Source organism: Maniola hyperantus, chromosome 4 (assembly GCF_902806685.2).
Source record: "Maniola hyperantus chromosome 4, iAphHyp1.2, whole genome shotgun sequence".
NCBI lineage: Eukaryota > Metazoa > Arthropoda > Insecta > Lepidoptera > Nymphalidae > Maniola > Maniola hyperantus.
In genome coordinates this window covers 7395799-7421784 of record NC_048539.1, presented here as the reverse complement: position 1 = coordinate 7421784, position 25986 = coordinate 7395799, and the positions used below count along the sequence as shown (strand labels likewise).

General features: G+C 37.7%; 2 protein-coding genes across 4 annotated transcripts in view; both read right to left on the bottom strand.

Moving 5' to 3' along the window:
- Window positions 1-15579, bottom strand: part of jbug (filamin-type immunoglobulin domains fbug) — a 66965-nt gene extending 51386 nt beyond the window's left edge. Inside the window, exons 1-9 of the mRNA XM_069498339.1 lie at window positions 15366-15579; window positions 14670-14796; window positions 13838-14249; window positions 13210-13385; window positions 12764-12869; window positions 11991-12162; window positions 10523-10698; window positions 8623-8714; window positions 7198-7374 (exon numbers count right to left, since the gene is read on the bottom strand). Coding sequence (XP_069354440.1) covers window positions 7198-7374; window positions 8623-8714; window positions 10523-10698; window positions 11991-12162; window positions 12764-12869; window positions 13210-13385; window positions 13838-14249; window positions 14670-14796; window positions 15366-15440 — 1513 coding nt within the window. The 5' untranslated portion in view covers window positions 15441-15579. The remainder of the gene's footprint in view (window positions 1-7197; window positions 7375-8622; window positions 8715-10522; window positions 10699-11990; window positions 12163-12763; window positions 12870-13209; window positions 13386-13837; window positions 14250-14669; window positions 14797-15365) is intronic.
- A 1583-nt stretch (window positions 15580-17162) lies between these two features.
- Window positions 17163-25986, bottom strand: part of LOC117982000 (filamin-A-like) — a 33129-nt gene continuing 24305 nt past the window's right edge. For all 3 annotated transcript variants that reach the window (XM_069498314.1, XM_069498315.1, XM_069498316.1), the window contains exons 5-10: window positions 24806-24948; window positions 22582-22805; window positions 21832-21973; window positions 18770-18933; window positions 18263-18438; window positions 17163-17821 (exon numbers count right to left, since the gene is read on the bottom strand). In XM_069498314.1, coding sequence (XP_069354415.1) covers window positions 17734-17821; window positions 18263-18438; window positions 18770-18933; window positions 21832-21973; window positions 22582-22805; window positions 24806-24948 — 937 coding nt within the window. In that variant the 3' untranslated portion in view covers window positions 17163-17733. The remainder of the gene's footprint in view (window positions 17822-18262; window positions 18439-18769; window positions 18934-21831; window positions 21974-22581; window positions 22806-24805; window positions 24949-25986) is intronic.

The window sequence follows — 25986 nt, the reverse complement described above, 5'->3', positions numbered from 1 at the left end:
TCAATTCAAACTTCAAAATGAAAAGCTGTATGTGATTGTAATTGAAATTGACCTACTAAGTAAGTAACCTACCTAACAAGGAACCTACTTAAAAAGGTAAAAGCAGGTGAAGCCGTTAACAATTCTAATATACCTATAGATACCTATATATTTCCCCAATAGGTATTATATTATTTCGCTGTCTCTGTACTGGTCACGCAACATTGAATCTAGCAATTAGGTGTTATATTACGACGACCATTACATCGGCTATGATAAATCTACTCTATCAATCAATTCTGGTCACTAACATACATAGTTATAAGGGAATTTTTTGTATGTATCATCAAGACAAGGGTGCGTGTGAAGTCCCTACAAAAGAGTTCAACGCTCGTTTCCGTATTGTCTTCGCGCGTTCAAGCGAAGCCAGGATATCCTCCGGTCTGCGTCATTTTAATTGCTTACACAATAAAATGGGTAAAAGAGATTTAAATAGGTTTTTCAGACAATCATGTTATGTAAGAGTTCTAGCACCTAATTATAATAGAATAGAGAGAATATAACCTCGCGACGCCGACGTAATGAATGTCACACAGATCGTGTACCGGTTTTCTATTAAACTTGTTAAACGTATGTAGGTCGGTTATTATTAGTAATTTTCAAATGCCTTACACTTTATTACTTACTGTAGAACAAGTTTAAAAGCAAATTATTTTAACATTAGATAAAATTAAGTAATGTTTATCTTGCGGGTAATCTATATAATTACCTAATACTGATTACAGATATTTAATTTAATTAATTTATGACTGATTCATTATTGAGGGTTGCTGAAGCTTAGATAATTAATTGTTACACGGTTAATATAATGAAATCCAGTGAAATATAACTCAAGTTATCAATTATTATCATTATACTAGTATCCTCCATAATAGCACAGTAGATATGTTTAAGCATATCCTTAATAGGTACCTCGCCTACCTATACATGGGTAGTATACGTACCAGTTGAGTGTAGGAAAAGAATTCACAAAAGGCAATGACGTGTCTCGCCCACACACCAGCTACATTACAGATGGATGCAAAGCTTAACTATATGCAAAATAGACTCACTTGAGACCTTCGAAACACGGAAACACTCCCCGACGACAGCTATCTAGGGCACCGTAATGACGTATGCCGGAAAGAAATCACAACAAACACTTTCATACACTCACTTGGGTAACACTAAATTTAGCACTAGCTTAAAAGACACGCTCAACTGTTCTTGATGTAAAGACCAGAGAGACACTGTTTGGTAACGATGCAAATGTTAATACGATTTATCTCGCACACGGAGTAATAAACGGCTAAACTGCATTTTGTATGACTGGAGGCATCGCCTCGTTCGAATGCGACTGCGGGCCCGAATGTCAGACGGTGCGCGGGCGCCGACTCGCCCGCGCCCAGCCTCGTGACGTCATTCAGGTATTTAAAATGGCGGCGTGGAATTCGAGAGCCTACCTACGTACCATCAGCAATTCAGCACTTAGCTCCAACTTGAGTTTTTAAAAGGGATTTTAGATACAAAAGTTTTTTTAGGTATATTATACATGCTGTTCACAGGTGCTCTACTTTTTGGATACAAGTACTCAGGTAATTTCTGCTCTAATACCGTATGTTCTGCCCAATTGCATATAAATTATATATAGATAGGTAGGCACAAGTATACTATCAAAAGGCATGATTAATTTATTTAGTTGTAAAAAGTCGCCAAGCTATTGTGCCAAGTAAGTACCTACTTTTTGTCTAAGTTTTATCTTCGAACCTTATCTGTGAGAGATTTTTCCACTTTTTTCTTTACTTAGAGATCATAAGCATTGAGATAGGTACTCACTATCTGATCTGTGTGATATTGGACAAAATGTGCGAACTCTGATACTGACCTACAGCCTACAAGTAAATCTACTCGTATTAATATGCAGTCGGTACCTAAGCCCCTTTCACTGACACGAATGAGATAGTCTGATGTGCGTTCATTCCTATGAATGAATGGTTCGCAACAGAAAGGGACAGGCGACAAGATCATGTGGACAGCCTTCGAAATAAAGTTGAATGTCGGTACCAACTTTTACCCTAGAGCATTCCCATGAGAACCGGGGCGAACTAAGTAATTTCTAGTACTTATTTTGGTTACTTGATATAGTCGTGCCACACATCATTTTGACTTAAATTGTTTCTTTCTAATGCAATACCATGTAAATACTAAGTAATTAGTAGATAAATAGATACACTTCTTGTGCCATAAAAAACTTACGAAGTACCTAAGTACTTATTTATTTAAGTATTCATTTTTTTATATTATGGTCTAAGAGCCAGCGCATGCCAGAACTTCCTTATTTTATAAAAGCTAAAAGTTTCTCTGCTTATTGTCCCCGACACTGGGAGGAACGTTTGTTTGGATCATGGTGGCTTTGGGAGTGACAGGTAATAAAGGTGTAAAAATCTTACGTCAAAGTATAACGTTAAATTTTCTTCGGAGTAGTATTAGAACGTCATGCATTGCCAGACACTTAGTATCGTGGGAACCCCCGCCAGACACCCTTAAACGTTAATAATTTATTAAACTTTAAAGGTGTCTGGCAGGGGGTTGCTACGTTTAAAGCTATTAGTTCATTTTTAATTTACATCAAAAAAATTGCCGTGGTTTAAAAAATAAGGCGTTTCAGATTTGATGTAGGTACCTACCTACTGCTGATTATTTCAGGATAATGATAAAAGTTTTTGTGCATTCTAAGCTTGAGAATTTGTACTTACAGCCTTAACGAACCTTATCTGAATCTCTATGGTTGAGCGAGCTTCGCATTATAATAAAATGCTGTATAATTTACATAACTATGTAGATAATTATAATTTTATGTTATAATCTGACTTCGGCTTCGCCTGTGTGAAATTTGGGTTAGACGTACCTACTTGGTTTGGGTCATTGAAGACAGAATTTGATCAAAGTTTAAGGCAGTAGGTTTTTAGGTCTAGTTAATTGTTTTCGAACTGAGAAAGTCCGTGATTCAATAAACAGACAATTTATAATTTTATACTAGAATAGCTTCATAAATCATATCGTAGCATGGGTGATAGTTTTGGAGTGGTATACATATAACGACTACCTGCCTATGTGCTGTGCCTACATAATAATATATATTATTACAATTGCTTATTGTTGACGAGTAATACAGACAGGTAGATCCTATATCTCGACAAGGCCGAGGTATAGAATATAATATATAGGTAGTGAATACATTATGTAATTTGATAATGGCGCTGTTTGCCGTAACAATGAATATGCATTATATTGTTATATATTAAATTCACATAGTACATGTCTACAGTGTAAATATAATACACTAGCTTGTGCATTGTATCTGCATAGTACACTAGAGATGTTACGGAGGTTCGATTCCGATTCCGAAAGTTCAGAACTTCCGATGGATTTTGCACTTTCGATTCCGATTTTGGTTTCTATAAATTTTAATCGGAAGTTATAACGGAAGCCGAAAATGCTAATGCTGCTTATATAACCACTTAATAAACCGCAAAATTGCACATCAGAGGATTTACGAAAAATAATCCTAACCTTCGTTGATAGTGTAACACTTGAGAAGATTATAACAGAATCAAATAGATACGTTGGAAATTGTTAATAATCAGCTGGTAAATTATGGAATGAAAAACGAGGGAGTGACGAAGTGAATGCTATTAGCAAAGGAACCAGACAAATACAAACTAGTGAGAGATAAAATTTACATGAAAAATAAGTAATTTTGTTTCTAACAATTATTCTTGTAGTTTACATTTTACAATAAGATTTTTTTATTTTTATTTATTTATTTTTATTTTTCATGTACCTACCAAAATTGTAGTTACAAAGTAATAATAAATTAAGTTACATTGGAAATGCTTATCTCTAAACAGAGATTTCTTCCAGCTTCCCATTTTTACTATTGTACGGAACTCTATACCTTATGCGTGTTATGATGCGCACTTGGACAGTTATTACGACGAATATACTTACTATTTCCTATTTTTTTTGGCTGTCTGTGAATATACCCGTCTTAGGGTATATGTAGGTATTTCTTCTCAGTAAAATGTAAATAATTTCGTTAGATGAAAGTAAGACTCGCTATAGTAGATACTTTGTAAAGTAAATACTACTTTTTAAAGTCTTCATGGCATCCAGCGTCAGGTTTCGCTTCTTTTTCATTTACTATTTGTGCTAAATTAATTTTTGTAAGGAGTAAAATAATTCTTGCAGTTGACATTTTGTACTCCTAAACTAATAGAAAAAAACTACCAAACAGAAGGTTGGTATTGACTATCAAAGTCGAATGTTCCTACTCAGCTGTAGACATTTAAATTGCTTAGATCAATCTAAATTATTTCTGAAAATATGCTTCAGTTCCAATAGTTGAGTTTTTCCGAACTCATATTTTTAATAGTAGATTATTGAACATGGAGGCACAGACCACCACATATAGACTATAGACGCATAATAACCGGACACCCTCAATCGCCAAGCAAAGGCTATTGCTTAGCATAAAAGTCGGCCTACGCCCGTTCGGTACCCTCATTACGCACATTGTCATTGACATTGATTTAAAATCATTAATCATTTAAACTTTTTAATTATACTTACTTTAATGTAATAATGGTGCATTTTTAAAAAGTAATATAAAAATTATGTTTTTATGTTATTTAAGTTTATGATGTGTAATTAGTTGTAACAGTAGGTATGTCGTAAGATACAGTTTACATAATATTATAATCTAAAATATGTAAAAGGAAAAGCTGACTGATTGACTGACTGACATGGCTGATCTATCAACGCACAGCTCCAACCACTGGACTGGTCGGGCTGAAATTTGGCATGCAGATAAGTATTATCACGTAGATATCCGCAAAGAAAAGATATTTAAAAATTCAATCCCTAAGGGGGTAAAATATTGTCCACGTGGACGAAGTTGGGAGCATAAGCTAGTATATAGGTACAGAAACGAACTTTATGTGCCTATTTGTTCGTCAAAAGCCGAGACACCGTCACAACATAGGTTTGCTTAGGCCCTATGGCAATCCTCAGGAGCGCCGAGCGTGGCCGAGCGATTAAGTCGAACTTTTGATCCTTGCCTAGCGTAAGTAGTCATAAGGTCTTTAATATTATGAAATTGGCTGTTGCGGCTCGGCTTAATAATAAATAATAAATATGATAATAAATCTGTTCTAAAATAAAACTGCACGTCCCACTTTCTAAATAACATTAAATTTTTCTGTTGTAACTATTCTATACTTAGTTAATAGACACAATATTTTAGTACCATACAGCATACCTACTATACCATAATATTGCCATTAGTCAATACATTTCGCACGGAACTCCAAAGCAAAATATGGCTTTCATTTGGAATGCGTGCAACCGCACCAAATTATACGCTTCAAAGTAACGTAAGGAAATTACTTTCTGTTAAAAGTTTTCTAAAACATTATGTCGAAAATTGCGTAGACATGGATCTTTTGATAACTGAAAACGTCTAGAGACATGCAAAGGTAATATTGTGTATGAACGTGTGAACGTAAACCACACCGTATCTATGTATCACAAAGAGTTGGCCACATCGGGCGTATCATAGAAATTCTAAAGGCGTCTTTAACAGCTTGACGCTTATATTTTTATGACCCCTGTTCACGCATTTTTTGGCGACCTTTATTGCTGTTGATATCATTAGAGCATTGTAAAAAACTGAAAAATGAGACATTGGCATTACTTTATCGGCTCTAGAGCCTTCTGCGGTCGTGTGCGATCTCTTAAAAATAAAGTATAGGTATGGTGCGCATGTGCGAGTGGTGGGTTTGATATTAAATTAATATTTATTTTAAGACATTTTGAATCAATACTCAATATCATAAATTCAAGGGAATCAAAACCTATAGGGTACACCCCATGGATCTAGAATTATGAAATTTGGCAAGAAGGTCTTATAGCAGAAGTAGGTAAATGGAACAATCCGAAAACTGTAATATTGTGGTTACGTAACAAAAAAAACAATTCTTGTACGATGACACGGAACCCTTCATTAAGTCCGACTCGCACTTGAACAGTTTTTTTATCTTTTCACAGCCCATCAGCTTGACCGATTTTGTAGAATTTTAGTATGTACCTACAGAGATACGGACTTGGACTTCTTTTTATCCTCGAAAATAAAAAAATCCTCGAAAACTTAAATCCACGCAAAATCGCGAATGTCATCTACTTAGTTAAAAATTAATTCACCAGTAAAAGTAGCGATATATATTACCATTGTTCCATTTTACAAATTTTCTTTTTGTCTTTTATAATGAAAATAATAATACCGCTTGATGGAATTTTCACAAAATTGTATTTTAGATGGGAAAGTAAAATAAAATGTGAAACAACCGTTTCTTGAACGTTTAATTGAATTTGTATTCACTGAACCAAGACTCGCCACAAGCTGAGAGGACAATTTTGGTTAAAAAGTAAAAACCTTGCTTTCATTTTACTTTTACTTATTAGCGCTAACTACATTTTGACAATATTATGGTACACGATTCAGATATTTTTAATACTTAGACCAATCTAATAAAAATACTCACTTATTTGAGATTTCTTCCAGTACAGTAAAATGTGGGAAAGTAATATTTTAATAATGCGGTAGGTACTGAAATTTCACACAATATGTTATAAATAGATAAATACTTATCCATTTGATACAGAGCTTGGAAGGGCAAAGGTAATTTTTATCCCAGAAAATCAAAGAGTTCCCACGCGATTTAAAAAAAACCTAAATCCACGCAGACGAAGTTGCGGGAATCATCTCGTAGTTTAAATAAACTGAAGCACTCACCGGCAGCATGCTCATTGTTGAACGTGACTCGTACTGAGTGCGGTCAGACCACGCGTGGCGTGAATGCGGCTATGTATTGGTTGCCGCCGAGTGGTCATACCGAACTGGAAACTAGTGTTTCATACCCGCCAGGAATCTAGCTTAAATAAACTGAGGCACTCACCGGCAGCATGTTCATCTTTGAACGTGACTCGTACTGAGTGCGGTCAGACCACGCGTGGCGTGAATGCGGTCATGTATTTGGTGCCGCCGAGTGACCGCACCGAACTGGAAACTACTGTTTCATTCCCGCCAGAAACCTAGTTTAAATAAACTGAAGCACTCACCGGCAACATGTTCATCGTTGAACGTAACTCGTACTGAGTGCGGTCGAACTACGCGTGGCGTGAATGCGGCTATGTATTTGTTGCCGCCGAGTGGTCGCACCGAACTGGCCACTAGTGTTCCATTCCCGCCAGAAACTTCCAGCTCCAACTGACCGGGCCCGGCTGAGCTAGCGTCCACTGCACACAGAAAACTTTCGTTTCGAATTTCAAACTAAAATTTATGGCTAAAAGTATATATTATACCAGTCCGTAATTAACTGAGTGTTTAAAACTAACGAACCTGCTGCGACTTCAATCAGTTGTTTTAAAATCACTTTCGTAGGGGGGGTCTTCGTGATACCTACCTAAATTAATATCTCAAGTTTCTAAACCCAGCGGCTTTTATGCATGGGTAGGTATACCTATAGTTAAAGATCTGGAGAGTAGGTACCATAGCTTAATTTTTATCTAGGACTACGGGAGTTTTAAAAACTAAATCCACGCGAACGAAGATACGGGTCATCAGCTAGTATAAAAAAAGATTCCGACGAATTGAGAACCTCCTCCTTTTTTGAAGTCGGTTAATTAAATATCCTTTCTGGACTCTGACTGACTCCTCAACGCCCAGCATAAACCCTTAGAAAGCTGAAAACACGCAAACGCTACGTAGATAGATAATAATATAATAGTCGGCGCAATGTATTCGAAACATGCTCGACACTGAAAATTTGAATGACGTCTGCAGCACGAGTGGAAATTCCACGACCCAGACCCACACCACACTGAATGCGTCAAAGAAATGTAAATGAATATAAGTTAAGTAAATGTCTGTTGGCTGCACTCACGTGTACGGTGTAAGTCGGAGTGTGCCCGACTAGCTTCAAAAAGTTAAACTTACACGTGAGTTCAACCGACAGATATTTTATGGATTTAAAACACTGAAATGTAAATGAGGTCATCAGCACACATTTTTTTATTATATTCATTGTTGTTGCTGAGGATATTACTTACCTACTACCATTTACAGTCCATAAAAAATATTTGCTGCTCTTGTCATCCTTGCGGAGCGAATAACGATCAGCAATATCGTAATATTTGGAGTTGGAACCTTAGACAGTCGGCCAGTAAAATTGATAGAGACGGCAAAAATCAGCCAAAACAAAACATTGATATGTACAATTTTAACACAAACGTCCTGTAAATAAATAGAGGCAAGAAAGTCTCATAATAATAATTATGACCAACTTTTGCCGACCCAATTCGATTTTTGGAGAGATACGGTAACATAGGATATGAGAGAATATGCACAGTTAACATAGACGACAGCTAGCTGCTGTGTGCATTGAGCTGATAAAATTTTATGCTACTTGTTCGTCTAATTGTGTTACAGCTACAAAGCGTTCGTCTGCCTTTAGCCTTAGATAAATATTACTTAAATCGACCCACCTATAAACTCGACAGGCTGTCCCACCACTCCTTTGTAAGTAGGTTTAATGATTATTCCTTTTGCACCTCTATTGTTATCCCTTTGAATTGGTCTGCAACAAATAAAACATTCATCAACAGAAATTATAAAGGTAGGGAAAAATAAGGCTGCGTTCTGATAAAACGCAAATTGAGGTTAAGAAAAGGCTTCATACGTATAGTGCCCGACAGGTTGAGATGGCAATCGGGGTATGAGGCGGGGGGACGCCCCGCACACCCACACGTCACCCGTGCTAACCCGCACCGCAGATTCTATACCGATATTCTCAAGCTACATTATATACGTAAATAAAACCTGTGTGTGAGTGTCTACTGACATAATTTAGGAATATCTAACTGCCTTTTATTAAGTTCATGTGGTTATTTTCACGTTATGAAAACTCCAACAACATTTAACAATTTTTTTCTGTCTGTCTATTTATTTCGCCAACGCTCCGAGATTATTTTCAAAATGGCTGAAACGCTTATGACGGTAGGCAAATTAGCAGGCAAGTTGAGTATGCACTGGAAGCGATCTAGCTAACTTATTATTTCAGGAAAACAAAGTGTTCCTACAAGATAAAACCACGCAGAGCGTTGCCAGCAAAAGTTACTTAGTTGCTAAACTGAATCAATTCAGTTAAATTCGGTACCGGTGACGACCTGTTCAATGCAATTAGAGGTCTTTGGTTCAACGTTGAGTTCATTGAAATCGGAAATCAATTATTTTGGAATCGCAGTAAACGCAAATAATTTTCATCATCTGAACGAAGCTTAAACAAGCACCCTCAAGTTTAACGCTTTATCTAAAATGAGCCTTTATTCTGGGAAAGTGAGAAATATTTCTCGCGTTGATAAGATGTTTATTGGCCGAGTTGAAATAGGCAACGGGATATTTAAAGTTTATTTAAGAGCTAAACTTTTAACGAACGGACTTGTCTTTGAAAGTTTTTATCGGGTTGATCAAGAGTTGATATTATACTTACCTAATTTGAACATATAAAAGGAAAAGCTGACCAACTAACTATTTAACTGATATATAAAAGTACAGGACAGATCGGGCTGAAATTTGGCATGCAGATAGCTGTTATGACGTAGACATCCGCTAAGAAAGGATTTTTGAAAATTAAATAAGTATTGGTTTGAAAGTGTAGTCCATGCGAACAAAGTCGCAGGGATAAGCTAATCGTAAATTATCATAAAAAATCTTTAAAAATCTGCTTCAAATGCATAAAACATTCTGGACACGGACATAGGCTACTTTTTATCTCGGATAATCAAAGAGCTACCAAGGGGTTTTTAAAGTTGCGTCCGTCCGCTTAACCGATTTAGATTTTGATAAAATTTGATCTAGAGATAGCTTGCATCCCAAAGACTAACATATCCCTTTATATCCCGAAAAATATAAAAGTTCCCACGAGATTTTTAACCCTAAAATCCTAAATACACGCGGACGAAGTCGCGGACATCATCTAGTAAAAATATAATGTTTGTTTCGTATTATACGGCAAACCAGACGATATATTAAAACTCTATTAGTTTCTTTGATAAATTGAATACAAAGATAAGTAAATAACATCGATTTAAGAGCAGACCAATGGAAGATCCTAAGCCCCAACAGCAGGTCGGGATTGTAGAGAATTTATAACATCGAGATCGTGTTTCGTTGGAGAGGTCTTTATATTTTCTTTATAGACTACTAATTATTTTATTCCGGACCGCAGTTTCAATCTTGCATCAGTACTATTTTATTTATATAGACAACAAAAATAACATTACGGTAAGATCGAAGTAAGTAGGTATATATTTTCTTTCGAAAGCTGAAATTCTTCCTACAAACATACAAAGTATATACATTTAACTAAAACTAAAAAGTATTTACCTGAAACGGGCGTGTGCAGCGTCCGTCTCAGTTAGGGCCCCCCCGGTAGGGTCGCGGGGGGGCCTATTGGATAAAAAAGACTGCTGTTGTTGTTGATGCTTTTCCTCCATACTGCTGAAAGAGGAGTCACGCACCACATATGAACTCTCTCGCACTTCGCGTTTTGTGATTTCTTGCTGTGGACAATTGAAGAATATTAACATTCTAATCCATACTATCCATACTTAATGTTATAAATGCGAAAGTGTTCAACTTTCCGGGATAAAAAGTAGCCTATGTCCTTCCCCGGGATATAAGCTAACTCTGTACCAAATTTCATCAAAATCGGTTGAACGGTTGGGCCGTGAAAAGCTAGCAGACAGACAGACAGACAACAAAGTGATCCTATAAGGGTTCCGTTTTTCCTTTTGAGGTATGGAACCCTAAAAATGCGTCAGCGGCGACACGTAACGGCAGCAGCGCGGCAGAACTTCACACTCATGTTTAGCGACTGAAACGTGTAGGTACTTGTACTAATATAACGTAGGTACTGAAACACGTTACACTGCACTGCAGAGTGAAGTTCCAACACAGTGTTAACTGTAATCGCCTTTATAAGTTGCCGTTACGCGTCGCTGCTGTCGAGGCCTTAAATTTAATTTCAATGGAAAATGTCCAAAAATGGAATTTAACGAAAATTGGAAATTAATGGAAAATGCAAATTAATGCAGACATGCCTAAACCATCATGATTTTTATTGTTTGTTGATTGCAGCTGAAATCAGAAACTTAAGATCGATTTTATGTCAGTAGCACGCTAATTTACACGGAACAGGGATAAGGTTGTGTACATGACGTTGGCGAGTAAACTAATTTATGTCTGACCGCATTTCCCTTTACATAGGACAACTTCATTAAAAAGCCAAGTTTACTCAGTACTCACACGGATCGTAGGTAGCGTATAGAGTTTGTCGATCTACCTATTTGTTATACTACGGAGCGATTAGTCTCTCGACTAGTTTAGTACAAGTCCGTTAAAATTTTTCCATTGACCTAGGTAATAGTACAAGTACATAATACATATATACTTATGTACATGGGCTAAAGCCGCAATTATACCTGTAAGTTTCACTCACGTAAGTAGCTTACATGGTTAACTTACGACTTTACCTACTAATGTAAGTGTAATTTACCTTAGTAAAGAAGGATGGGCATTTTTATATTGGCCTGATGATCAATAGAGTTCAACTTTTAATGTATTTTAATTTACTGCTTATAACCTACAGTAACGGCGGTTACGCACTCATCCGATCGAAATCGCCGTTACTGTAAGAGCGATTACGCACTGCACTTCCGTCATCCGAGTTATTGGATATGCCGGCCAACTTCTCCCATCCTCCTTTGTTGTCAACTAATTAAGTACGTGCGCTACTTACGTGTGTAAAACTTACAGGTGTAATCGCGGCCTCAGTAAAGGTAATTTTACTTACACGGCTTGTGTAAGTATCCGAATCGTGTTCATCGACCAATCGGTCGAGGTGCTTGTTGAAAGAGTCGTGCGAGTAGTCGCTGAACTTGTTCAACTTGTTCATTTGTGTGTTTCGTTGAGTTTCACGCTCCAGCGTGTTCTGTCCCACGTAACGGTCACCAGATGATTCCAAACTGCAAAAATATATAGTGTATTCAAAACTATACCTACATATTTGATATTTTCTACAAAATGTATCTGCTGTCAAAGATTTCCATAGTGAAATGAAAATTGTGAGGGAAAATCTGAACCTGTATACGTTGGTTTGTAAACACTGACTGATTATATACTTAGTAAAATAACTTAATAGAAATAAGTCATAGCTAGACAGACACACATGCCATCAAGCATTTAGAGCCTCAATAGCTCAACGGTTTGGGAGTGGATTGAATTCCGAAAAGTCGGCGGTTCAAACCCCATCCGTTGCACTATTGTCGTATCTACTCCTAGCACAAGCTTTATGCTTAGTTGGAGGGGAAAGGGGAATATTAGTCCTGATTTAGCTTTTTATGGCTAATATTCTTTAAAAAAGCAAGGTTTTATAAACATTTGTGAAGAAATGGGACGGGACTCTGACTCGGAAAGTGTGTAAAGTGAGTGATTCTCTCAAATTATTAAAGTTTTAGATTTAATCATAATTTGAAAATAATTTACTGTATAACATAACAACAATGGGGCTGGCATATAGGTGCCTTAAAAGCCCCTAAAATATCAGTTTTAAACAAGAACGCTCACCTATTATTACTAAACATCTGTCTAGTCTTTTCGACTGAGTCCCAAGAATCATTTTTTGGTCTATATCCACCAGGTTTTCCACCCGGATCACCTGTATCTACCATGCCTGTCAAATGAAAACAAAGTTATCCTGTTAATATTATAAAAAGAGAAGATTTGTTTGTTTGTAATCGATAAAATTTGTAAATACTGTACCGATTTTAATAAGTACGTTTCACCGTTAGAAAGCTACTTTATTCAGAAGTAACTACTTACATTTTCTTTCAGTAGGTAATAATAAGATTTCAGCTTAAAATGATGGTATTTGTAAAGCAAGCCAGGAAACAAGTTCTACCGAGTTGATTTATCCGCGTGCGTTGACTAAATGGTCCGTGTTACATAAATACTATAAGACGTATTATGCTACATACTCATACTATGCACAAGTGGGCTAAAAGATAACTTACTTGGACTTCCATATCGTTTGATACGATCTGTTTCTAATGAAGATAATGGACTACTTTGGTCAAGGTTGTCTTGAGAACCGCTATATGAACTGTACATTTTGTAGTTCGAGCGCTTTTCTACTACTCGCTTCGTCGTAGAAGTTACAGGGCTATATCTATCGGTGGGACTGCTCACTCTGTTCCAAACATAAAGTAAGTTTAAGATATATGTTTTGTTTGTCGGAGTATGCCCGACTAGTATCGAGCCCGTCCGGGCCGTCCGTCGAGCTTCCAGGGCTTCGCGACGCGAGTCGAGGTCTATTGAATAAAGCTCACGGATGGGTTTGATACTAGTCGGGCTCTCTCCGACAAACAGGTGAGTTAACTCGTCATACAGATATATTTTATCACTCATGATATAAACTTTTAACGCTAAAGTTTAAGATAACTACAGCAAAGAAGAAAATGTTTTCCAAGAGTACATCGTCACAACATCTATTGATACATTATATTGCACCTATCAGTTTAGTAGATAGACGGCTAGCAATAGAACGTGTTACAGGTATAAAGCTACTGACAATTAAAAACATCCGGAAGAAACACAACAGCTAACGAAGGCCGGTTTTCAAAATCAGACATATTCACGTACCGATTAATTGGACTAGCGGTCCTATTCAAAGGGCTGTCTTTTCTCGTTAATGGGCTTGTGCGCCCGATAGGACTCGTCGCTCTATATGGACTGCCAGCTCTGTATGGACTACTTGATCGACCGAAATCGAGTCTCGACCCGTTCCCTAGATGCTTTGATGTGATTGGACTTGCTGTTCTATTTCTAGGACTGTCATCGTATGTCGTATAATTCTCACGCTTGTTTATTCTCGAATTGGAAAATGAATCCGTAACGTCGTAAGTCTTTTCCTTGATATCGGGCCCAAATGATGACTTGTAATAGTCGTTTGAGTTCCGTCGCTCTTCGCGTCGATCTATTGAACTCGTGTGTTTTGTGTTTGAATCGTATAAATTGTAGTTGTTGTGGGGACTTTCCGATCTTAATCTTGTGACTGGAAGAAAATCGGAAAAGATGATTAATTAATTCAATACAGGAACTTTTATAGAAACTAATCTAAATATATAAAAGAAAAAGGTGATTGACTGACTGACTGACTGATCTATCAACGAACAGCTCAAACTACTGGACGGATCGGGCTGAAATTTGGCATGCAGATAGCTATTATGACGTAGGCATCCGCTAAGAAAGGATTTTTAAAAATTCAACCCCTAACGGGGTGAAATAGGGGTTTGAATTTTGTGTAGTCCACGCGGACGAAGTCGCGAGCATAAGCTAGTAAAACAATAAAACCTTTAAGTCCAATAGTTAAGCCTAGCCATCCAGCGAGGCAACAGCGCCAATGTAATTAGGAACCATGCTTCCAAGGTACCTAAGTACAAAAGCTATAATCATCAAGTAAATAAAGCCTTACCTGGACTCGATATTCTTGCAAACGCAGGTGAGGGACTCGAACTGTCGCGAGGTTTTTTGGAGCGTGACCCCACCCTGAACACGTGCGGCGACCCATGAACGTCATAACCGTTAAAATAAATGTACAGCTGTAAATTACGAGCAAATTAGTACAATTAAATGGAATTGTATTAAACGAGAAGGTTATATGGAGCACTACGGTACCTACGACGTTAACTTTTTGCGATAACTGTGTGGCAGTAAATGGTAAAAATAAAATTAATTACAGTTGAGTAATTAAAGTTTTAGTATCTCTATGTTGTATTGTAACTGTCACTAAACATGGCCGCTGCGGACAAGAATTTAGTTCGGAGAAGTATTTAAGCCCTGGAACTATATACAACTAACTTGACATTAGATTCATCCTGGTTTGGACGTATAGACGATTTTATTCTGGAAAATCAAAGTTCCCACGGGATTTTCAAAAACCTGAATCCACGTAAACGGAGTCGCGGTCTGTTACTGAGATAGCTTGCATCCACGACACGGATATAGGCTAATTTTTATCCCGGTAAAGCGAAGAACTCCCACGGGATTTAAAAACCCTTAAATCCACGCAGACGAAGTTGTGGGCATCACCTAGTTTATAATTGCTATTTGCTAAAGAATATTCAAGTCAAGTATTTTCATTACACAGGAAAGGGTTGAAGCTACTCACCCTATGCTTTCCTGGTGCTTTGGGCATAAACGTCGCCCGATATTTGGTCGACGACAATTTTTCTAAGGCGCACATAACACTTCTTTTGTCGTGAACGATATCCAACTGCAGGTCGCCTTTAACGCCGCATCCACTTGTGTCCAACTCGAAAGAGTGTGGTTTAAGGGGCTCAGCACCTTCCAGTGCTCCCTGACTGAGACGCACTCCAGCTGGGTCAAATACTTCGCAAGTAAATGGGCCACCCTAAAATACGACAAATTTTATAATAAGACCCGCTTTGGCTCTACTCTTAGTGAGGGTCTACGTTATACTACTATGCAAAATCTCAGATTTCTAAAACCAGCGCCTAAAGCTGTTCCTTTGTTGATGTGTCAGTCAGTTAGTTTATCCTTTAAAATGTATAGATTATTGAGAAATAATGCAAAATATCTAAAGTTAGCAGACAAAATGTTAGAGGATTTTGGTATTTCGACCCTAGTTAATTAAATGTAAGTATTAAGTAGGACCTAGTAGAGTCGAAAATTATTACGCATCAACACTAAGGCCTGTAAAGGCTTTGAGGCCGATGCTCATACATAACTCTGCAAAGAGTAAAATATCGATAGCTCAATGCAAAGAGTTTAAAATCTGACACTGTTCGGAAAAACGTTGACGAAATCTGAATAAATCTATTTTTACCAGTTTGTTTTATTCAAACGCTTCTAAATTCGAGTGTGAACAAAGCCTAAGACGGGATCACGTTATGGTTTATACTTTGTACCAATATGAGTCAAAAACACTTCATAAAAATCTTTAGCATCCTTCAAAGCACGAAGGCTTAATGACCGAACTCAATACCACCATTGATGATAGTCATTTATCAAATTGGATGAACGGCGTCAATATCGTACATAAAGCAACGTTGAGATATTGCATCTACATCGAACTTAACGTATTACATCGTTATTGCAGACGGATCAATGTTGAATAACTGAACTGAACGCTAAGGCGCTCCGAACACGGCACTTGACCGGCACTGGACGCAAATCGTTGTGTGTAAGTCGGCACTTAAAAAAAAAACAATTCGGCATCTGGCTTGGACCCTAATCTGTTGGCGGCAGGTTGTTATCGTGTGGCAATTTTGCGTGACATTGCACGCTCTATTAATATGACACCTCTCTGTATAGTAATTTTTCCTAACACAATTTTTTGCCTGTATATTAAGGTAAGGATCATTATATTATGCAATTACCTGAATATGCTCTCCTTTGTAAGTGATAGCGATCGTCCACACTCCAGCTTCGTCTGGTTGGAACGTGGCGCTGGAAGCTGTGGTGCCAGGTGCTGAAGGTGGGGGATGCCGGGGTTCTAACGGAACTGCTCGACCGCTGGGCGAGTGTGCAGTTACATCTATATCTTCACGTCTTGGTGCACCTTTAAAAATTAAATTAAGTAGGTATTTTGATACAGATTTCATTTAGTATTTTTATAGAGAACAAAAAGTTTATTTTCTAGCTTATTCGCGCGACTTCGTCCGTGTGGACTATACACAAATTTCAAACCTCTATTTTACCTCCTTAGGGGTTGAATTTTTATAAATCCTTTCTTAGCGGATGCCTACGTTATAATAGCTACCTGCATGCAAAATTTCAGCCCGATTCGTCTAGTGGTTTGAGCTGTGCATCGATAGATCAGTCAGTCAGTTAGTCAGCTTTTCTTTTAATCTTTAGATGACCACCCTAATGCTAGAGCACTATAATCGACACCCCCCCCCCCCCCACGACGTTAAGGGTTTTTACACCTTTTACCTGTTATCTCCCTAAGCCACCATGATCCAAACAAACGTTCCTCCCAGTGTTGGAGACAATACGGAGAGAAACTTTCAGCTTTTATAAAATAAGGAAGGTCTGGCACGCGCTAGCTCTTAGACCATTTTATTGCAAACTCACAGTAATAGTCATCCATTCAAAAAGATTTTCAGTACCTAACCTCTAGACTTTTGACAATCGTGGTATCTGCAATATGTTGACAGATGATTGCATATCCATACTATCCATACTTCCATACTAATCTTATATTATGCGAAAGTCTGTCTGTCTATCTACTAGCCGTTCAACCGATTTTGACGAAATTTGCTACAGGGATAGCTAGCATCCCGGGGACGGATATAAGGATTCTTTTTATACCGTAAAATCAAAGAGTTTTTGAAAACGTAAATCCACGTGGACGAAGTCGCGGGCATCATCTAGTTATTTATAATGGTGTCACGGTCATAACGCTCGCATAATGGCAGCTAGGAGCAATATCGACAAACAAGTAATTACTGTTATTGCAGTTCAAGTTTAACAGTCTGTAAAATCATTTAGCATTATCCAAGACTATTGTGTACCTACCTGATGTCATCACAGACGTAATCGCTGACGCATACCTTCGTTTGATCGGTGGCATATGTTCTGATAATACCATTTCGAGTGTTACTGTACAAAAACGGAGATCAGGTCTATCATACAATAAAAGTTACGGATATCATACAATAAAAATTAAGGTTCGTCAATCGGTTGGCCACCTATGCGCTCGCGCATCGTTCCTCTGAGTTGAAATTTTGTACAGTTGTTAACGCACTTGTGTGACTGTTTCTGACAGTACCATCAACGTAAAACTGGTGGCGTGCGAGTCGTTCAAACAAAAGAGGCAACGCATTTCTGGTATTAGCTAGTTAACGATTAATACTACGATAATGATTACGATTAATGCGTGAATTACGATTAATGCGTGCGTTTTAAAAATCCCGTGGGAACTGGGAATTATTTGATTTTCCAGGATAAAAAATAGCCTACGTAACTCTGCAGGTCTAAAACTATATTCATGCAAAAAATCACGTCGATCCGTTGCTCCGTTGCGACGAAGGTTCTTTTTACCTGATATCTTCAACAGTGAGTACGATCTCATGCATCCCAGCGTGTTCCGGTATAAATTCACCAGCACCTCTTGAGTCTAACTTTAATCTAGATTCCTGTTCTAAAGGATTAACTATTGATACTTTTACTTCAGACATCGATAACTCGTTCGATATACTTTCCACTTTAATAAAAGTCTGAAAAGAAGAAAGTAAGTCATAGTTAAATGATAATACCCAAAGAATCCATTCGGCATAAGCTTTTTTCGGGATAGAATTTGCATGAAAATTCTATAGTTATTTCTCGTGAAAAATGTCAGGCAGCTGAATTACTCACGTCTTAGTTGGAGTATGCCAAGGTGCCAAGTATGCCAATGTCCAAGGTCCTTTTGCAATGGATTACTACTCGCGACAGACCTTAACCCCAACCCCGACTGAGGATGGGTTCGAAACTGATCAGGCATACTCCAACTAACATGTGAGTTCAGGCGTCAGATATTTGTATTGTATAATCTAAAGTTATGCTTACTGGTTCTCCGACTCTTCCTGAAGTAGAGTCGAGAGCAACTCGTAGCATGTCGTGAACTGGCGGTCGAGGGGGAACATTTCGAAATTGTGCAGCCCATGCCATTACACCGAGATGTTCCACGTCACTTTGACTCATGTCCTTTGCTGACAGGACTGGCTGTACACCTGCAATGCGAGAGTAACCATAATTCGAAGAACGATTTAATACGTCAGCTTATATTCTAGAACAAAGTGGTGGTCTTAGTTTCAGAAGAAGCTTAGTCAACTTAACAGCTGTATATGGCGTAGTCATTCCCAGAAGAGTAGATAGTGATTAGCGAAAATAGCTACGGCAAACAATAAGTTTGTTCGTCGCGCAAATTTTATTAATGAAAATAGTTTCATGAATTTACTCAGAAACTTCATCAAAGCGTTCTCAAACAAGGATACTGAGAGAAATGTTGGTAAAGTAGCGTTATCTTTTTAATGTAATTATGTATCTTATGTTGTTTTTTTTAATTCTGAATTTTTCAAAGAATCTTTAAATCTCTATGAGATTATGTCAGTCCCATTACCCTAATTATATATCCATCAATCTTAAATCTTTTACACTATATTCTTCAGTTTTTTTACCACTAATTATTATTCTTATTATAAATTCATAAAGAGATCTTGCGGCTGAGGAAAAAGGCACTTTGAAAAATAGCCACATATGCTAAATTAAGGCTGCAGCCAGTGCTCAATATTTTCTAGATAGGCATCTAAGTTGAGCCTAACCGTAGCCTACTACCAACAGATAAAATCGAACGGCGCACTGAAGTGAGTGCAGGCAATGTTAGTGTCCGTGGTCCGATGTTACGCTTTAAAATTTATAGGAACATAAATCCTACGACGTAGTGTCTGTTTGGAACTGTGGAATATTAAGCTTGACCGCGGTTACCGTATCCCAACACTGCCTGAGTTTATTTGTAGAGCGCTCATAAAAATGTGGTTACTACATCTAGGTAGCTAATACCTTCCTTGCCTAGATACCTTCTGTTTTTAAAGTCGCATTTGTACATATAATAATATTATGTTAATTTAATTTCATACGGGTAAAATTTAAGTGAAATGGTTCAAGTAATTAGAGTACAGTATAGAGTACAGACTTGTGATAGTATTGTTACGAGCAACATGCCTACAATTAGTGTCTGACCGAAGGTTGTTTTCTGACCAAAGGTGTAATAATCCTAAAAACTTCAGTTCGCAAGATGATTGACTAGAAGTATACAAAATAATGTTCTTTTCAGTTTATGTTGATTGTTGTCTTGTTGAACTTGTCATAAAACACTTCGCTCTCGCGCATTCGTAACAGTTCGTTCAAATTAGACGCTTGCTAGAAACCTTCGACTTCGGCCAAAACTACGGCCCATTTTTAGCCGAAATCGAAGGTTTAGCCGAAGATGGTTTTTTGCCCAAAGGTGGCTGAAGCCTCGGTCAGACACTATTAGCACATGAGTAAATATATCTACTCGAGTGCTATTAGAATACATCGAATCTTAGAAAACAAATCTGGTTAATCCACTCTCCAGTTCGGGGAACGATCGATATTATAATCATTGTTCATTTATCCCAATTTAATGAAATTATCGTGATTCGTACGTAAAATGAAAAACATTGCCTGTAGATGTACTTATTAGTTCGAATATCTATACATTCCCAGGTGGACGGTTTACATTTAGATTATAATAATAACATACTGCAGTGTTGGTTCCCATAACATTTGTATTAAAATTTCGTTGCATATTCTGGAATACTGAAATTTCCCCGAAATGAAACGAATGCTTTGAAACTCATACATAGTTTGAAATGTAGGAACTAGAAATTGTTCAAATATAATCCAATATTTTAAGGTAGAAAGCCAACAATCTAGGCAAGTTTATTTGTAGAGCGCTCATAAAAATGTGGTTACTACATCTAGGTAGCTAATACCTTCCTTGCCTAGATACCTTCTGTTTTTAAAGTCGCATTTGTACATATAATAATATTATGTTAATTTAATTTCATACGGGTAAAATTTAAGTGAAATGGTTCAAGTAATTAGAGTACAGTATAGAGTACAGACTTGTGATAGTATTGTTACGAGCAACATGCCTACAATTAGTGTCTGACCGAAGGTTGTTTTCTGACCAAAGGTGTAATAATCCTAAAAACTTCAGTTCGCAAGATGATTGACTAGAAGTATACAAAATAATGTTCTTTTCAGTTTATGTTGATTGTTGTCTTGTTGAACTTGTCATAAAACACTTCGCTCTCGCGCATTCGTAACAGTTCGTTCAAATTAGACGCTTGCTAGAAACCTTCGACTTCGGCCAAAACTACGGCCCATTTTTAGCCGAAATCGAAGGTTTAGCCGAAGATGGTTTTTTGCCCAAAGGTGGCTGAAGCCTCGGTCAGACACTATTAGCACATGAGTAAATATATCTACTCGAGTGCTATTAGAATACATCGAATCTTAGAAAACAAATCTGGTTAATCCACTCTCCAGTTCGGGGAACGATCGATATTATAATCATTGTTCATTTATCCCAATTTAATGAAATTATCGTGATTCGTACGTAAAATGAAAAACATTGCCTGTAGATGTACTTATTAGTTCGAATATCTATACATTCCCAGGTGGACGGTTTACATTTAGATTATAATAATAACATACTGCAGTGTTGGTTCCCATAACATTTGTATTAAAATTTCGTTGCATATTCTGGAATACTGAAATTTCCCCGAAATGAAACGAATGCTTTGAAACTCATACATAGTTTGAAATGTAGGAACTAGAAATTGTTCAAATATAATCCAATATTTTAAGGTAGAAAGCCAACAATCTAGGCAAGCGCGCTCCAACCTACATTACGCGACAGGTCGAGATGGCAGTTGGGGTGGGGACCGGATAACCCATTGCAGGCGAGCGTGGGTGATGTGCCCCGAATGCCATCTTGATCTGTCGCGAACTATAGACCTCATCATTGCTTTTTTAAACATGATTATCGTCAAGCGCAATCACGCAATAAAAAAGTCACTTGTGGTCAAAATCAGCTGGTTTACCTAGTTTTTTCCCTGCATCAATAGCGTACTGGCAATTCTCCTCCCAGCGAGCAGGGTCTCGTCGCAATTTGCTTGGGTGAGGTGCTGGTCCTCCCATGGACCGTACCAATTCATTGGCCACTCGACCATCGTTCCAGTCCGTCTAAAACATATTAAATTAATCTTCAAAATGGAAGCACAGAGTTACGTTACGCTCCCAAATCTCATTATTATGAAAAGTACGTATCTACCTACTACCTCATCATCTCAATCCATCGCCAACCCATCTACTGAGCACGGATGTCCTGTCAGAATGAAAAGTGTTAAGTAGGTTATAGTCGCTGGCCAAGTGGAGATTGGCAGACCGAGAATATTAGGTACAGAGACTCTCAGGCATGCAGATTTCCGACTTTGCTTAAAACGCACATAAGTCATGAGAAATCTCGGAGCCTCCCAAAAAGAGCCCCCTGAGGGTGGCCACCGAGGGGGTTTTAGTGGGTAAGAATCCTACATAGTCCGATGTCTTTCTCAGGACATCGGGCATCTTTAGAAGATTTCCCCCCGTAAACAAAAAAAGTCCTAAAAGTTAAAGGTGCGAAATAGGTAGGTACTACCTACCTATTTCCTGTAAATCTTAGCTCTAGGGTCAAAATAATAATATATAGATGTATACGTCGAGCGTGTCTTTGGGGATTTACATATTAAATGAGTTATTGTGGTAGTTACTAGGTACCTACGTATTGTTTTATTTCTTTACACATTTATTCTTACCGTAAAATTTGTGATAGATCTCTCCAGACGAGAGTTGACCCAATCTAAAGTGGACTTGACTCCCGTAGCATCTGGCTTCATGAAATAGGAAAGGTAAGTCATGCCAGACAGTTCATCTAACCATGGCGATGCCAAATACTCTGGCTCTAGTACCATGGGCACGTCGAGTTCTCTGTGAGCCAGTTTCATAGCTCTTCGACAGTTTTCTATGGCTTCATGACGATCTGAAAAAAGTACCTAGTATGTTAATTGATATTGTGGTAGGTACAGTTGGTAGAGTTTTTAAATTCGAACTGTATAAAGGTTGCTTTACGCTGGACCAACAACATGCAACAATGTGGAGTTCTTAATATTGTGCAGCAGTATTTTATGTCGAGACAACATCGTCTACAGATGTCATACGACAGTCTGCAGATGATTGTTGCGACATTTTAAATTACTGTAATATACGGCCCTGTGGCATGCTACAATGTCACATTACGTTACTCTGGCATAAATGAAGCTTAAGTTTAAAAGCGAGAGAGACGACCCGTGACGGACGGAATCCGTCACGCGTCCTTGAATTACAAAACCGTCCTTGAGTATGCAAATCGTACGAGTGTAGGTACGATTTGTAAAGGGAATGAATAAAGGATATCAAACTGCAGAGAACAGTGCGCGCTTGCTGCAGCGCGGTAGATACATACGCGAGCTCTGCAATCGGATTGCCTTTATCAGTACCCTTATTATAAATGCGAAAGTGTGTTTGTTTGTTGGTTTGTCCTTAAATCACGTCGCAACGGTGCAACGGATTGACGTGATTTTTTGTATGGGTATAGATAAAGACCTGGAGAGTGACATAGGCTTTTTATCCCGGAAAATCAAAAAGTTCCCACGGGATTTAAAAAACCTAATTCCACGCGGACGAAATCGCGGGCATGAGCTAGTATTCCATGTTTTCTTTGTAATACAACTTATAAGTCCTAGGAGCCATGTTGAACACATTTCCGCAGCGACGCATTTTATTTGCATGTGCGGTGACGCCTTAAATCATGATCGTGGAAGTAGGAAGTAGGAAGAACTCTATGGGGCAACTAAGTAAGTCCCTACTAATTAAGGTTCATAAAATTAATTACTTATTAATGCAGAAGTGTGTTACAACTTACAATTGTAAAATCATTGCTTGTATCTCAAACACCTGCCTATATTTTGAACTAGTTTATGCTCGCGACTTCGTCCGCGTGGACTACATAACTTTTGAATCCCCATTTAACCCATTTAGGGGTGGAATTTAAAAAAAAAAACATTTCTTAGTGCATACCTACTCTTTACACAGAACACACCTTTGTTTCATGTCTCAAGGACCAGCGGTTTAAGATGTGCGTTGATATATAGGTAAGTCAGTCAGTCAGGACTTTGAATTTTATAGAATATACATATAATGATTTAGACATGATCAAAGCGTAAAATAGAATAAGAAATGTGTACAATAATAATACAGCGGCATTATCGAAAAATAATCAATCTTCCTTTGACGGCAGGTTGAAAAGCATTTATGTAGGGAATAATTAATATAAAAGCGGTGAGGAATGAGTTCTTATCTAGGGATATAAATTCTGACGAAGCCTCTTAATCAGAAAATCCTTTTAAAGAAATCCTTCAATCTTATAAATTAGAAAGACGTTTAATGAGGACGATGTCGTTCGGGAATATAAACACTTCATTTTTCAATTTAGTCTTGTTCGTTGACAATGGAAATTTAGGGTTATTGTTAGCCAAACCCTCTATAGCTCCACGGCAGATGTTTAAATTGAATGCGAAAGGTCGTAAGTTCAAATACGAACATCCAGAAGGAGAAATGGAGTAGTAAAAACATTCGAAATTCAATTCGAAAACATATTTATTTTGGTTTGTAATTGGTTGGTGCCTCAAAATGGTTAACGCCAAATTGAGATTTTTGTCTCTGTTATTTGTATATGGGCTTATGTAACAGAGAGAGCAGTATAGTTTGAAATAACAGTACCGTAAATACGTACAGCGGCAGTAAATAATGTACATCGACCTTTAGAAGGAGATAGCGGATTTGTAGAGCATTGTCTCTGTCGTTGAGACCGACTAAACGTCATATAGGTATGAGTGACAGAGACAACGCTCTACAAAGCCGAAATGCCATACAAAAGGCAGATTTACATTACTTTCTGCCGCGTACTGTAATTTATTTATTTAATCCTGTTACTATACTAACTTAATTCCTTCCAATGTGGGAAAATTCCAGGCTTGCAGTAGTCAAGAAGTGCGGACAATAAAACTCCACTATTCCAGTCCGTTGTAAGGTTTCCTACGCGACACTCGGGCAGCGCAGCCTGAAGCCATGATAACATCAGTTTCCTGAAAAGAAAGACTGAAATGCATCACAATTGCCATTCATTTGTAAAGAAAGGATTGGTAGCACTTTAACGACGCCTACTTGATTTAGTAGTTTATTTACTCATTCTTTAAAGATACATATTTTTGAGGCCTGAAATCTTTATATGTTGATGCATTGGTGACGACTCATAGAAAATTCTTGACGTTCATCCTAATTTCTCCTTAAAAAAATCCTTTCGAAGAGGAGAAGTTTTTCTTTTCAGAAGAAAAATTCTCTTAATTGTGTGTTATTTTATTTGCTAGGTATAATAATAATTGACAATTCTACTAAATAAACTTAAATCTAAATTAAAAGTAAAAAAATAATTAAAACTAAATTAAATCTAAAACGTCATCGAGACCACCCCAGCGAAGCATTGTACACAAGATGCCTGGCAGAACTACCCATTTGGATGGCCAAACTAATTCTTTGCAGCAAAAGTGTCTGCACACGTTGTATCCCAAACAAGCAACCTGCCCATTTTCCAAGAAACGAGCATCATACCATCATGTCTCTTGCCATCGCTACGCGCCAAACCTAAGGTTCTAGTACAACTGGCACATGGGTGGCAAATAAATAAATAAGTAAATAAATTAACTCCAAATGCAAGAAAAAAAGGTTTGTTCATTGTGTGTTACTAAGCAATACACTACGACGCTGTAAGTAAACACTGACAGTATAATATGAATAGTAGGTACTTAGGCATCGACGTGACCGATATCAGAAAGTACACTAGTTAATATTAGAACAAGGTACCTATGCTTAGGTATTCAGTATCAAATCGGCCATAATATAAATCAGTAACAACAAGTTACTGTAAGTTCTTTTGATTCCGTGATCCGTCCACGACGCTACGTAAAGGACATCGACCCACTACGTGCTACTACTGCATCATATCAAAGTAAAAACAACGTTACAACATAGAATTCGTTCGCCCGCTATCAGCGTTTTGCAATGGTGCAAAATATATGATGAAAGTGAACGAATAAGGTAATATACCTATTAGGATGTAACGCAAT